This window comes from Lonchura striata, chromosome 3 (genome assembly GCF_050655825.1).
Source record: "Lonchura striata isolate lonStrDom1 chromosome 3, ASM5065582v1, whole genome shotgun sequence".
Lineage (NCBI taxonomy): Eukaryota > Metazoa > Chordata > Aves > Passeriformes > Estrildidae > Lonchura > Lonchura striata.
In genome coordinates, this window is record NC_140705.1 from 2,708,921 (window position 1) to 2,722,875 (window position 13,955).

At 45.2% G+C, this 13,955-nt stretch overlaps 1 protein-coding gene across 3 annotated transcripts in view; it reads right to left on the bottom strand.

The window, feature by feature from the left end:
- Window positions 1-12,982, bottom strand: part of KIF13B (kinesin family member 13B) — a 119,920-nt gene extending 106,938 nt beyond the window's left edge. For all 3 annotated transcript variants that reach the window (XM_085574336.1, XM_085574337.1, XM_085574335.1), the window contains exons 1-2: window positions 12,867-12,982; window positions 1,508-1,601 (exon numbers count right to left, since the gene is read on the bottom strand). In XM_085574336.1, coding sequence (XP_085430462.1) covers window positions 1,508-1,601; window positions 12,867-12,921 — 149 coding nt within the window. In that variant the 5' untranslated portion in view covers window positions 12,922-12,982. The remainder of the gene's footprint in view (window positions 1-1,507; window positions 1,602-12,866) is intronic.
- Between the last annotated feature and the right edge of the window lie 973 nt (window positions 12,983-13,955).

Here is a 13,955-nt window from a genome sequence, read left to right on the forward strand (position 1 = left end):
TCCCAAGGTTGTAACCTGTTCCAAAAGGACCCTGCTCCAAACCCTCACCTCTCCAACTTGTGTTTTTGGGATCTGCTGTTTCACCATGTGCAGGAAAACCCACAGTGCAGTTAATGGGCCTCCACTTCCCCCTCTTTTATTAAATCACCCCAGATAAATTTCCTAGGCTTCCTGCTTGGATTAGCAATGGCCATTTGTGAGGATGCAAATGAAGCATTCTTCTCACACTGAGCTCACCACCTTGTCTGGGACCTCAAGCCACTGCCAACCCAGCCCTCCCCTGCCAAGGCACACGATTTGCATGATGTGTGGCTGCCCCATGAACGTTTTTAAACACTTATTAGGGACTATAAACCAGGCATTTCATAGCCATGTTTCAGAGAAACTACTAGCAACGTTTTTAATCCAGCTGTGGTTGACTTGGCTTCTGAAAAATCTCAATTTCCTGCCTTTTTTAGAGGCTCAAATCAATGTAGGGTTTTGGCAGCTGAACAATGCACATGTTCCTGGAGGAGGAGAATACTGATACAAACAAAAACACACCCCCACACACACAGCCTGTTTGGTTTTAAGTAACTTATTAAAGCTCCAGTCCCACTGTCTGTAATAAATCTTTCAGCTAATGACAATGGAAGGTAAATACTGCACCTGAAGATCTCTTTGCTTGTCCACTTGGGTTTGAGGAGTTGGAATTATCAGGGATCAGTTAATGAATACTGACCCCTGATCACAGCTCAGCATCACATGAAAATTTAAACAAAGCTTTTCTATGTGTTTAATTTAACACACAGAATTTTTCTCCTGTTACCCCTAAGTCCTCTTCCCTTTCTCCCCCTCCAGAAAACTGATGATTGACTGCAGACATCCAGCAACAGGTTTTGCCATTTCCTGCACCATTATTTTGTTTCATGCATGTATTTTTCCATTTTCTCCCCTTGCATCAAGCAATAAATTAAATTGTCACAAGCTTAACTCTGTCACTTACTACATGACTTTTCAGTTTCACAGTAATTGAACAGATTAATGCCAGTTCCAACACAAACATCTCCACAGATTTTTGATGCATGGAATGCCCCACTGTCAAGTAACTCCTAAAGCTACATCTCTCCAGAATGTTCCCATTCACCTTCTTACACCATGACCATTACAAGAAAACAACTGTGAAAATTAATTTCATTCCAAAATGACAAACTGTGGTCTGCTCAAATTGTTTTGCAGATTTAAATTTCTCCCATCCCACAGCAACACATGAGGAAAAAAAATGAATGTTCATGGACTCATTAACCATTAACACATTGCTGGGAGCAGGAAGAAAATGCACAAGGTTTTCAAAGCAACTTCCCAGCACAGTAAAAATCAGCCTTATTTTATGGATGATGGCAATTACACTGCAGAAATAATATATATAATTTTTTAACTAAAAGCCTTCTATCAAGGCCTACATTTCCTAGTTGTTAGGTTCATATTTAATTTATGCAACCTGACCTTCCCAATTCAAAAATCTTACCTGGCATCTCCTTTTGAAAGGTTGGTGTTTACAGGGTGAAGAATAACCTTGTTTGCATCCACATCCACCACACATTTTGTATGCAGATCAAGCTCTAAAAAGAAATGAGAGAGTGTCAAGTGCTGCTCCTAAAGCACTGGGATTATATACACCATTACTTCCTCCAGACACCAAATTTATTCATGCAGTCTGACAGCCACCCATCAGGCAGAGAATAGAAACAGGACTTTTGCCAAATTCCACTTCTAGGGATATTCTGATGGGATGGATCCTGTCCAGCTTTAAAGCAAGCACTCTTTTCAAAGCAAGAAAAAGCATTTGGGTTTCACTGAAGGACAATCAGCATATACAAGGGCAGTATGAAATTTCTTCTGGGGGAAAAGAACCATTTAGGCTCGGTACCACTTTGACAGCTCTTATTGCTCCCTCAATGCCTCACAGGGAAAGCTGCCCCTGCCATCTGCAGCACATTTTCCCCAGCCACTGCTGTGATATGGTGCCAGCTGTCAGTCCTGGGGCACCTGCTCGCAGAAATTCAAGTCCCATCAAAAATAATTTAGGTGCAAGCACGTAGAAAAGGGCTTGTCCTTCCCCCACAGCCTCCGGGCAAGTCCAGCTCTCCCAAGTGACGCCAAGCAGTGGGATGTGGACTATGAGTAATGAGGATATTTGGAGTGTGTGAGAACTCTCGGCCGGCCATAGAGGTGGGGAAAGCAAAATAAAAGCTTCAGATAACACTGACAGCAGTCCAAGGTATCCACCCAGTGACAAATGGAGTTAGGTATGGGATAAAGCACACAGCCTGCACCCAAAGTCACTGCTACAGGAGTGACTATAGCACTGGACACAAACAAATCCCTGCACAGTGACACTGGCCATGGAAAGGGCTCCCAAGTGCTGATTCCAATGGGTGTGAACAGTGTGTTCAAAGCCAAAGTCACTGTTACAGACACCCAGGATGTGGAGCCAGGACATGAACAAGTCCCTGCACGGTGACACTAACCCTGGAAAGGGCTCCCAAGTGCTGATTCTGATGGGTGTCATGGCCAAAGTCACTACTACAGACACGCAGGACGTGGAGTCTGGACACAAACAAATCCCTGCACAGTGACACTGGCCATGGAAAGTGCTCCCAAGTGCTGATTCCAAAGGGTGTGAACAGTGTGTCATGACCAAAGTCACTGTTACAGATACCCAGGATGTGGAGCCTGGACACAAACAAGTCCCTGAACAGTGACACTAACCCTGGAAAGTGCTCCCAAGTGCTGATGCTGATGGCTAGGACACTGTTCACCCCCACAGTCACTGCTACAGACACCCAGGATGTGGAGCCTGGACACAAACAAGTCCCTGAACGGTGACACTAACCCTGGAAAGTGCCCCCAAGTGCTGATTCTGATGGGTGTCATGGCCAAAGTCACTGCTACAGACACCCAGGATGTGGAGCCAGGACACAAACAAGTCCCTACACGGTGGCACTAACCCTGGAAAGGGCTCCCAAGTGCTGATTCCAATGGGTGTGAACAGTGTGTCATGGCCAAAGTCACCACTACAGACACCCAGGACGTGGAGCCTGGATACGAACAAGTCCCTGCACAGTGACAGTAACCCTGGAAAGGGCTCCCAAGTGCTGATTCCAATGACCAGGACACTGTTCACCCCCAAAGTCACTGCTACAGACACCCAGGACGTGGAGCCAGGACACCAACAAGTCCCTGCATGGTGACACTGGCCATGTAAAGGGCTCCCAAGTGCTGATTCCAATGGCCATGGCACACTGTTCACCCCCACAGTCACTGCTACAAACACCCAGGACGTAGATCCTGGACACAGACAAGTCCCTACATGGTGACACTGGCCATGGAAAGTGCTCCCAAGTGCTGATTCCAATGGCCATGGCACACTGTTCACACCCTCCCACGCCAGGATGACGAGGGGCTACGCTGAATAATCTCCACACAAGGTTCAGCACCTCAGCTGAATCACCCAAATACGCTTGTGTCTAAGCATGTTAATTATAATCCTCATCCCCCTTCATCTCTGCTCTTTCCTCCTCAGTCACCTGTACTTGCTCTTTCACCTCACAGCACCTTATAAACTCAGTCTGGAAATCTCTCAGGCTGTGCTTATGGCACAGCATCTTGCAGACTTCTCTCTCCTGATAAGCGACACAGTAAGAGGGAGTTTCTTCCATTAACATTTTTAGAAAGAAATGTTACAGCCTTTTGATGCCTGACCTGCAGCAAAGAAAGCCAAAGCTTGAGATCACTGGGCAAACATGAAACTGAAATCCTCCTGAGCAAAACTGCTCCTCTGTTATTACACTGTGCTTCTGCAGGAGGAAGAGCCAGACGAGTTCCAGAAGCCAGTGTTTATTTTAATTTCTCCCCACACCCTGAAAGCCAATTTACCTACCATTAATATGCAACACATGCTTGCTCAGATGAAACCATGTTCTTCATACGTCCCATATCCGACAAGGCACTTTATCTTGGTTTGGCTGGTTAGTGATTAACACTCTGTATTGCAGTGACCTGCTTTTCCCAGCTCCTGAGGAAGGGTTTTACCTGCCTCATGCAAAGCAAAAAGGTCTGCAAGCAGCATGCCTTCTGCCATGATTTTTAATGCAGCTCTTGAGAGAGAACGCCCATGGCAGGCTTTGCATCCCTGACTGCCCAGTGAACTCCATCTCACCAGTGCTCATTTTACCTCTCTTTGTGAAATGCCATTAAGAAAGCACACAGGCAGGATAAAAGACTTCCTTGAAGTCAAATGTCATCGCAAGAAAAAAGGGTTCAAAGCCAATTTGTCCTGTGCAATACACCTTGTTTGATTATCACACTCACAAAGGTAATGTTAAAACTCCTCACCTTGGTGTGCTGCACGGTTTTGGAAGATGTGGTGAGCCAAGCTAGCAGCTATTTCCAAACCCAGAGGTTCCAGTCCTCCCCTCCTGTGCCTGTTGCTCACCTTCTGCCACTACCATGCTCAGCAGATCCTCTGTAAGTCACCTCAAGTTACTTCAACAGCAGAGAACTACCCAGCATGGAAAACAGATGTATCCAGACCCAGCTCCATCATCCCACTGAAAGCTGGGGAGACCTATGCAATGGGAAGAGAGGAGCTGGGAGAGATCTTGCACCAGCTGAGATGATCTGCTCCTCCAGTTCATCGTGTCACATGAAACAAACCCCTAAGAAACATTTATATTGAGCCTCTAAGCTGGGTCTGGATCCAGACAGCCTTAAGGCTGCTTATCCCAGTTACCTTGGCCAAAGGCTCACATGGAAACTCTCCTTTCAGCTGAAGACACAGTTGAAATCCTGTTTGAACAGCACATCGTTCACTTTCTTCAAACTCTGGCTCCATTACATTCTTTGGCAGATTTCTAAATTCTTTAATCCTTCCGGTAGGCTGAGAGATGAAACTTACATTATCCACTGCTGAAACTTGTATCATCATCATTTCCACCTCATTATGTTTTTAATATCATTAAAGCACCTTGGTCTTATAGTCAAATTATCTGCCTGCTCTTTTGGATATGATCACACAAGGACTCCACCCTTACTTTTACTGGTTTCAGTGTCTCCCAGGTGAGCTGGGTACTTGCTGCTCCTGAACAACAAACAAAATTGGGATGCACCAAGATAAGATCATAAGGATGCACATCCAAACATCCCAATTAATTCGTCCTGTACTAAGGACTAGTCAAAGTTTGGTGTAATTTTCTTCAACTATTCAGGTGTGTTTTTTTCAGGCAGCATGAAATTCAAAAATAAAAGGTGAAATTAAAAGATGATAGAAGAAGCTCACTGTCAAGCTTTGGAGACTTATCTCAAATTTTGCACCTCAAACAAAAAGAAAATCTCACCTATTATTATTGCTAACTTGTTTCTACCTTCAGTCATTACTGAGCAAACACAATCAACTACTCATTTGCTTCATCAAATCAAGAAACTAATCAGCTAATTCCTCTTTGGAGAATTAAAACTCAAACTCTCAATATCAAGAACCATTTATTGCAGAGAATGAAAATCTCTTTCACAGCTTCAGAATGAGAGAGCTGTGACATCCATAATAAAAGGGTAACACTTATCTGAGTCACTTCTCCCCATTTACATTTCACAGCAGTAGAAGTGTTAAGCAAAGCTGGGCTGAGTGCAAGAATAATTGTGAAGTGTTGTGTCCAAGCTGCTCACAGAGAGTTCCTTGGATGAGTTTTTATTTTACTTGTGACACTGGAAGGTGGGGGTTGAAGGAAGCCACTCTCCTTCCCCTTTTCCCTTGATTTTTCAACACCTCACAAGACTTTTTTAAAACTGGGATTCAGTGTAGATCATAGCTGAAACCACACTTGTGTAAATCCCAAATCACTACTACGCCTTGGATAAAAGCATTGTGGGTGTTATAAAAACAACTCACTCCCCATATACGCTTTGGGCTTTTTCACTAAGAAATTCAGTGAGTTTCAAACAGGGTGGGAAAGTCAGCAAGCAAGAGAGAGGTGGAAAAGCAAACCCAGGAGCAGCCTAACAGGGCAAGGAACAGTGGATTCAGCAGGCATGGCCCATTCCCACTACTACAGGTAAGAATTTCCAGTCCCTCTGGAACAGCAGTCATGTGTCTGGTAATCATAAACTCACCACAGCAGATTTTCCACAACAGAGTTAACAAACATTGGCAATGGTGCCACTTGAAATTGCCCTAATCAGGTTTAGGGCAGAGATAAGGAGTGTGTGTGAATCTTGGAGGAAGGGGAGAGAGGTATTTTGGAAAATGTTGGATGTTTTCACCTCTGGGAAATTTCTGTCTTTGCTGATGGATCTGGCTGGGAACTGTTTGCATGGACTGGCTGCAGCTACTGAGAACAGAGGTCAGATAATGCTGTACCCAACTCTAGGGGCTGCCTCAGGTGGCACAACAGAAACACCTGAACTGCCCCCTGGTGACACTGCATCTTCCTCAGCCACCACCCTAAAAACCATCCCACTGCAGCTCACTGCATTTCAGACCCAAACAAAATGACCCTAAGACAAGGCTTTTGCAGGGCAGCTTGAAATAATCTTAAGGTGAACAATGATACAGTAAATAAGGTTTTAAACTCGTGGCTTGGGGTGGCATGGTGTAATGAGAGCTTTTAGTACCACAGCCAGGATAAATGAAAGGTCTGTTATAAATTATTTCTCCTTATTTCCCACTTTACAATCCCTACTTTTTTCATTGTATAAGATAGCAGCAACCTTCCTGTGCCTAATAGTGCTACAAGAGAGCTGGAGAGGGACTTGGGACAAGGGATGGAGGGACAGGACACAGGGAATGGCTTCCCATGGACAGAGGGCAGGGATGGATGGGAATTTGGGAAGGAATTGTTCCCTGTGAGGGTGGGGAGGCCCTGGCACAGGTTTCCCAGAGAAGCTGTGGCTGCCCCTGGATCCCTGGAAGTGTCCAAGGCCAGGCTGGATGGAGCTTGGAGCAGCCTGGGATGGTGGAAGGTGTCCCTGCCCATGGCAGAGGCTGGAATAAAATGAGTTTAAAGTCCCTTGCAGCCCAAACCATTCCATGATTCTATGAATTAAGGGAAAGCACTACCCAGTTAATGAAGAGCTTTGACTTCCATGTAAGTTTTTCCATTAGATCTCAGCTTAAGAAATTAGTTTAGGAAGGTTGACAATTTTCCAGCCCTTTCAAATACCATTTAATCCTGAACAGAAACAGAGCCATGAACCTGAAGCTGTAACACAGGTCAAATAAAAGTTGTCTCAGATTCCTCCTGGTTCCACTAGCAGATTTAGGGCAGCTGTACCTTCAGTGACACCTCAGGACCCTCTGGAGATGGGCCTCAGGCTCTGTAGAGTCACTGGGAACCAGAACAACCGGCCTTGCAGGGCTCCACAAAAGCTGGAAAAGCCAACTGAAGTATAACAAATAAAATGTGAAAGCTTTAAAGTGCCTCTCCTAAGCTCATAAGCCAAAATTGGCCACAAATACAAAAGCTCAAATAATCTCCTGTGAAGACAGACGATAGAAATTTTATATTTTAAATTGCCAGTAGATTTTCAGGAGATTAACATTCCCTTGGAGGTTAGTCCTGGAATGTTGTACCCTGAGCCGTCAAGTTGCATTGGATAAGAAATCACAATTGGTTTCTCATACCTTTCTTGGTCTGGAAAAGCAAATGGCAAAAACTGAGAAATGTTTAACCTGTAACTTAAATATTTATCACACAAATAATTTTTTTTTTTTAATTATAAAAAATAAAAAAAGGGCTGTTGTTTGGAGTTTTCTGTTGTTTTTTTGTTTGGAAAAAAAATGTGAAAGCCAGTTCAAAGACAACAAGTCCTCAAGTTTCCCTGCCAATATTTGTTTCCCAAGAGTGACTTTCTCTTTGCCACGTAGGAGCCAATACAAATAAAGGCAAAACTAACTGAGGAGATGAGTGAACGTGAATATAACTTCCATCTACATGATAATGCTGAGGGTTTATATGGAAAAAAAGAGTATAAAAACAAGATGTAGTGATAAATTCTGACAAAAATGCAGTTATTTCACTTGTACTTTATGAAGTATCATGAAGGCACCTTTCAAGCTTCTGTTGTTATATGAACTGCTCAAACGTAAGTCATGAAATTTTCAGTTTGTAGCAATTAAAGGTCATTAAATATGTACGACTGCATCTGGAAAGGCACATGATGCTATGAAAGCTTGTCCATGAGGGGAAATCAACTCAAACTCACGAGCACATGGAACAGGCAAGGTGCCCTCTCACCCTAATTCCATGTTGTACAAATGCTTAAAAAAGTCTTCTATCCTCTGCTGCTTTGTTTTCTGCAAGGAAAGAGCTTTTCAAACAGCTTTAGTGAAGGCACATCATGGATCTGGACATGGACCTTGCTCACAGCCAGCTCTGCAAACACCCCTGGACAGAGTAAATAAATCAGTGTGGGGACTCTGGTGAGCTCCCAGAGAAGTTCAACACTCCGGAGTTATTAACAGGCATGAAATGCAAGAGTTTGCTCAGCCACCAAGCACCCTAAAGCCAAGGCAGAGCTATTCCAGGTGTATCTGATCCTCAGGAGGAGCAGCCAGCCTGAAACCAGAGCAGCAAGGGAACCTCCCCTTGTACTTGGAGCTCAGAGGGTGCAATTAGCACTAAAATTCCTTGGAAGGTGCAATCAGCACTAAAATTCCTTTGTGGCATCCACGCTGGATGTCTGGGAGTCTCTGGCTGTGGGGAGGAGTAAGGCTGCAGGAGCCCTTAAAATACAATTGCCTCACAAGATGAAACATTAACTCTGCATCTTTTACCCATGTGCCGCCTTATCTCAAGGTTAATCCTGCTTGTAGCCCAAACAGTTTTATAGCTTATCAACCATCACCAGGAAATATTCCAAACTCCAGGCACTCGTGCTTTACAAGGATAATGGTGAAGAAAAGCCTTGTGGTTTGCACATTGCCATCACGATACAACAGGTGCCACTTCACGCCCTCTAATACTGTAATTAATCTTATAAACCTGCTTGCACAAACTTCAGTTTATAGATAAGTTGTCTCTGTAGTAATTTCCATGGCAAAACAAACAAACAAGAGCACAGGAACAACCCCCACTTCCTCACCTCAAACCCCAAAAACGTTTCGAGTAGCTGGAAATGAAACCTCCTACAAGAAGAATAGAAGGACATAAAATTACCACCTGACACAGCGATCAGAAGCTTGTACAGATACAGAAGCAAATTCCTTCCTCACATGCACTGGAAACAGAATCTTCAGCATAAAAGCATGAGAAGATCCCTGTTTCAACACTGACAGTCTGGATAAATATACATATCAACATAACAGATACCTGAATGTGTATTTACAGGTAATCCAGGTATTTAAACTGGAGCTGCAGGTCTTACACTACAATCCTAGTACAGTTTAACATGGCAGCATTGCCAGAATACAGGCAGTTGCTTTCCTGCCTTTCTTGTTCAAAAAGTATTGACTCAAGGGAGATGTAGCAGTCTGGACTGGCTTAAGTGTCAAGCAATATCCTTGAGCACAAGTCATGTTCTTTTAAAACAGAACAACTTTTGTCAGCATTAATTAACACGACACTGAACTGATTCAAAAACACAAGGAAACACAGTGACTTAATATACTTATGTACAGCCTGTACCCAAACATCACCTGAAAACAAAACATTCAGTCAGAAAATTCTTAATTAAAAAGCCTTCAGCTGTCATTTGTTTTGCTTCATGGTATGGCCTGAGATTTGCATTTACCTGAAATATGATGAATATCTGCTAAAAGAAGTCAAACATGACACTTGCAAAAGGAAATCCACTGCAAATCTTAAATAAAACACCAAAAGAACTTCCTGATTGTTATCAAACCCTCATCTGAATAACGCAGTGCACTAGGAAATACTTTAGTGAATTACAGAGCCAAGAAAATAAAAGACCAGGAGCCTTATCTAACAAAGCAGTACTGAATTATTTAATTCATAAAAGCCTGTTAATCGAGATCCCAGTTTGCAAAGTAGAAGGGATGTAAAAAAAGACGCCTCAGTTGCCACCCAGGAGAGCCTCCAGCTTCAGACGTGGCACTGCGAACGTGTGGACACAGCAGCAATTTTATAAAAGCAAAGCTTCAGCACAGGCTTGGTAGGACTGAGGTCTCATTTGAAGCAAGATACAAAATGAAGTAGCCTGGATGCAGAAAAAGTCCAAACCCAAGTACAATTAGAAACACTTCCTCTCACTAAAAATTAGTGCTATAAACTGAATTTATGGATTACCACTCTGCATGAGAATGAAGCAAGACCCTCAATCCAAACACCCTGAAATGTGAGTGCTATAAATAACCAATTATTTGATACACAAATCCCTTCCACATGCTGGCAAGGAATCCATTATACTTTTATGAGCTGTAAAAACTCCTAACAGTTAAGCACACCACTTTTATTAACCTAATAAACCCTTGCCTTAAGAAATTAATAACTCGAACACCGAAGACAACCACCACCACCACAAGTAAACACCGAGAATATTTCAAAGCTTAACTTTCCACAGTCTCAGCCATCTGACAGGTTTGTAACGTTAAGCCCTTCGGTGCAGAGGGAAGGAAAGAACATTACTCGTGATCCTGAAGAAAACAAATACTTGCTTCACGTCCAAAGTCCCAGAGCTCCATACAAATAGTGCTCAGAACAAAATGTGTATGGAAGAGCTTCCAGGAAAGCTGTCTCTTGCCTCAAAACTTAATTAAGAAAAAGCAAGGCCCCAGAAATCTTACAAATGGATGAATCTTCAGAAAATCAGTTGCAAAAATGCTTAAATTTAACTTTAAATAGGTAAGAAAAACTGTAGCCTTCATACCACTGTCTGTTTCTACAAATTCAAGGTGCATCAGAAATACCATAGGGAGGTATCAGTTGTTTAGACCCAGCCAAACATCTGGACTGTGACAAATAATCTGCTGGGGAAAAAAAAAACCACTTCCAGGACATTTTGGTTGAGGGAGAAAACTACATGAATCTTCTAGGATAGACTTAAATGGATTTAGGTATCACTCACAAATAACAGGATATTTAATAGCAGCAAACTGCCAAGAGTGGGGGATTCAGGCCCTCCTTCTCTCTGATGAGCATCAAGGACTGATACTCAAATGTCCCTCACTCCTGGATGAGCTTCCTGACAAGTGTCATCCTGTCCATAAGATTTTCAAGTTTATTCAGAATAAAAGACAAAGAGAATTTGGACTTGTGGGTCCCTTCCAACTCAGAATATTCCATGAAAGAAAGTACTAAGATACAATCTAGATTTCCTCTAGATTCCCAGCAGTTCCTGGCTGGAAAGGGACATGTGGACAAACTCGGGGCTGAACAGACCGAGGATGCATGTGGGAGGAAGAGGTGCATTAGTCACCCCTGGAGATCCAAACTTCACTGATGGAGGCCCTGTGCGAGCTCATCTCATCTGACGTGCTCCAGAGGTCCCTTCCAGCCTGAATTATTGTCTAATCCCGGGGGTGAGGAACATCAAGCAGCCAGGAGACGTCTGGGGCACAGCCAAGGAAATGACCTATGTCAGGAAAGGGACATGAGCAAGAGCCCAGATCTGTCACCGACACCCGGCACCACCTTCCAGCTCCTCTCCCAGCTCCCAGCAACTCCTCCACGGCCACTCCATCTCCTCCAACCAATTCTCTCTAAGGATGGATTCTGCTCTGTTTTGAGAGCTGGCTCCTGAAGTATAACAAAATGAAGCTTTTGGTCAAAATATCCTCAGTTTCTCTAAGCCACCAGACTGTAAAGGCATCAATTCCATCTCTTGTGCTGGAAGTGGGATCCAGGAGCTCCTGTGAACTCAGTGAACATTCCCCTGCTGCCGTTTTACAGGCATAGAATCACTGCATTTAATGTTTTAACCCCTTTTCACTGAAAGGAATTAAAAAGGTATTATATGTCAGATGGTGTAGGCAATAAAGGACTTTCCCTCTCCCTCTTTTTTTTTTGCTTCAGCTACTAAACTGACTTCACTGGATTCCCCAAAAGGAATTATTGGCATACTCCTGTGAGAATGTGGGATAAAAAAAGCGCCATCCTACACTTTCTTGGATTTCTGCCTTCTTCACCTTCCCATTCCTTGGCTGAAGCTGCCTTTTCATACTTGCTTCCTCATCATCCAGAGCAAGTTTTTCTAATTAAGACAAGTAATAAACATTTAAACAGCTGCCCAGACCACGGTCTGATTACCATAACCCTTAGGCAAGTTTCGTCGAGGGGAAAGAAAAAAAAAAAAGCCAACAACAACCCAAAAAACCACAACAACAAAAATTCTCTTGTCAATTCTCGCTTCCTCTTCTGTCTTTTCTTGCTTGTTTTTTGTCCTTGTGTCGCTGTCATCTGGTTAACAGCGTCCCACTCAAGCCCGGAGGGCTGGAGAGCAGCGGGGTGAATTAGCACGGGACAAAATGCAGAAAAAAGAGGCATTTTCCCCCAGATCCGCAAAGCGGGAAGAAGGAAGCGCTGTCCCAGCAGGAACCGGCTGTAGAGCAGGTGCAGGAGGTGCGGAGAGAGCTTTTTTTCGCCCGGGAGAGCGGACGAGGCAAAATAAATCCATCAACCCAGGCAGGTTTGGGAAAAGGGATCTCGGGAGAGGGGGGCGAGCACGGCGCGGCTGCGGCCGCCCGCCCGCCTGTGCCCACCCGGGCCGTGTTTATTCCCGGTAAACACTGAAGCACACACGGACACGCACCCATTCACCCGCACCGGGACACACCTGTCCCGACCGACACCTGTCCCCAAGGACCGGCACCCCCGCGCCGCTCCCGGGAAGGACAGGGGAGAGGGATGCTGAGCAAGAACACGGAGTCTCACCTCGCCGGTTCATGGGGCGGACACGCACCGCCACCTTCACTTTGGAGTCCCCCATCCTGCGGCTCCCCCGTCCCTGCCCGGCTTCCGTCTGCCGAGGGAGAGCCGGAGCGGGGAGGAGCGCCCGGGAGGGAGGTGCCGTGCCGGGCCAATGCCAGCCGGACTACAACTCCCAGCGAGCATCGCGCAGCGCCACGCCTCCTCAGCTCCCGGCGGGCTGCCGCGATGCGCGCTGGGAGGTGTAGTTTTTTCTCCCGCCTCCAGCTTGGTAATGGAGCAGGCTGGCTGAATCATGGAATTAATTAATGTGGGAAAGGCCTCTGCGATCATCCAGTTCAACCTGTGATCCATCACTGCCTTGTCACCAGACCAGAGCACTGAGTGCTATGTCCAGGTGCTCCTTGGACACCTGCAAGAATTGGGACTCCAAAAAAAGCCCCTTCCGATGTCTAAGCACAGAATCACAGAACTGGTCAATCTAAAAGTGACCATAGCGGGTCATCTGGTCCAACCCCTCTGCTCAGGCAGGGTCAACCCAGAGCACAGAGCACAGGATTGCATCCAGACAGTCCTGGAACACCTCCAGTGAGGGAAACTCCACACCCTTTCTGGTCAACCTGTTCCAGTGTTCGGTCACTGCACAGGAAAGAAGCTCTTCCTCATGTTCAGGTGGAACTTCCTGGGCACCAGATTTTCTGCTAAGAAATTCTTCCCAATGACCAACCTGGCACAGTTTGAGGCCATTCCCTCTCATCCTGTCCCTGTTCCCTGGGAGCAGAGCCTGACCTCCGCCTGTCCCCTCCTGTCAGGAGTTGTGCAGAGCCACAAGGTCCCCCCTGAGCCTCCTTTTCTCCAGGCTGAGCCCCTTCCCAGCTCCCTCAGCCCCTCCTGGTGCTCCAGCCCCTTCCCCAGCTCCGTTCCCATCCCTGGACACGCTCCAGGCCCTCAATATCCATACTGAAGTGAGAGAGCCAGGCACTGAATGCTTGTATGTGGAGTCCTTCAGAATAGAGGGATTCGTCAAGGGGAGCAGCCAAAATGGATTTATAGACTGCAGGGAGCTCAGGGTCACCCCAGGCCCTGCCACTCTAC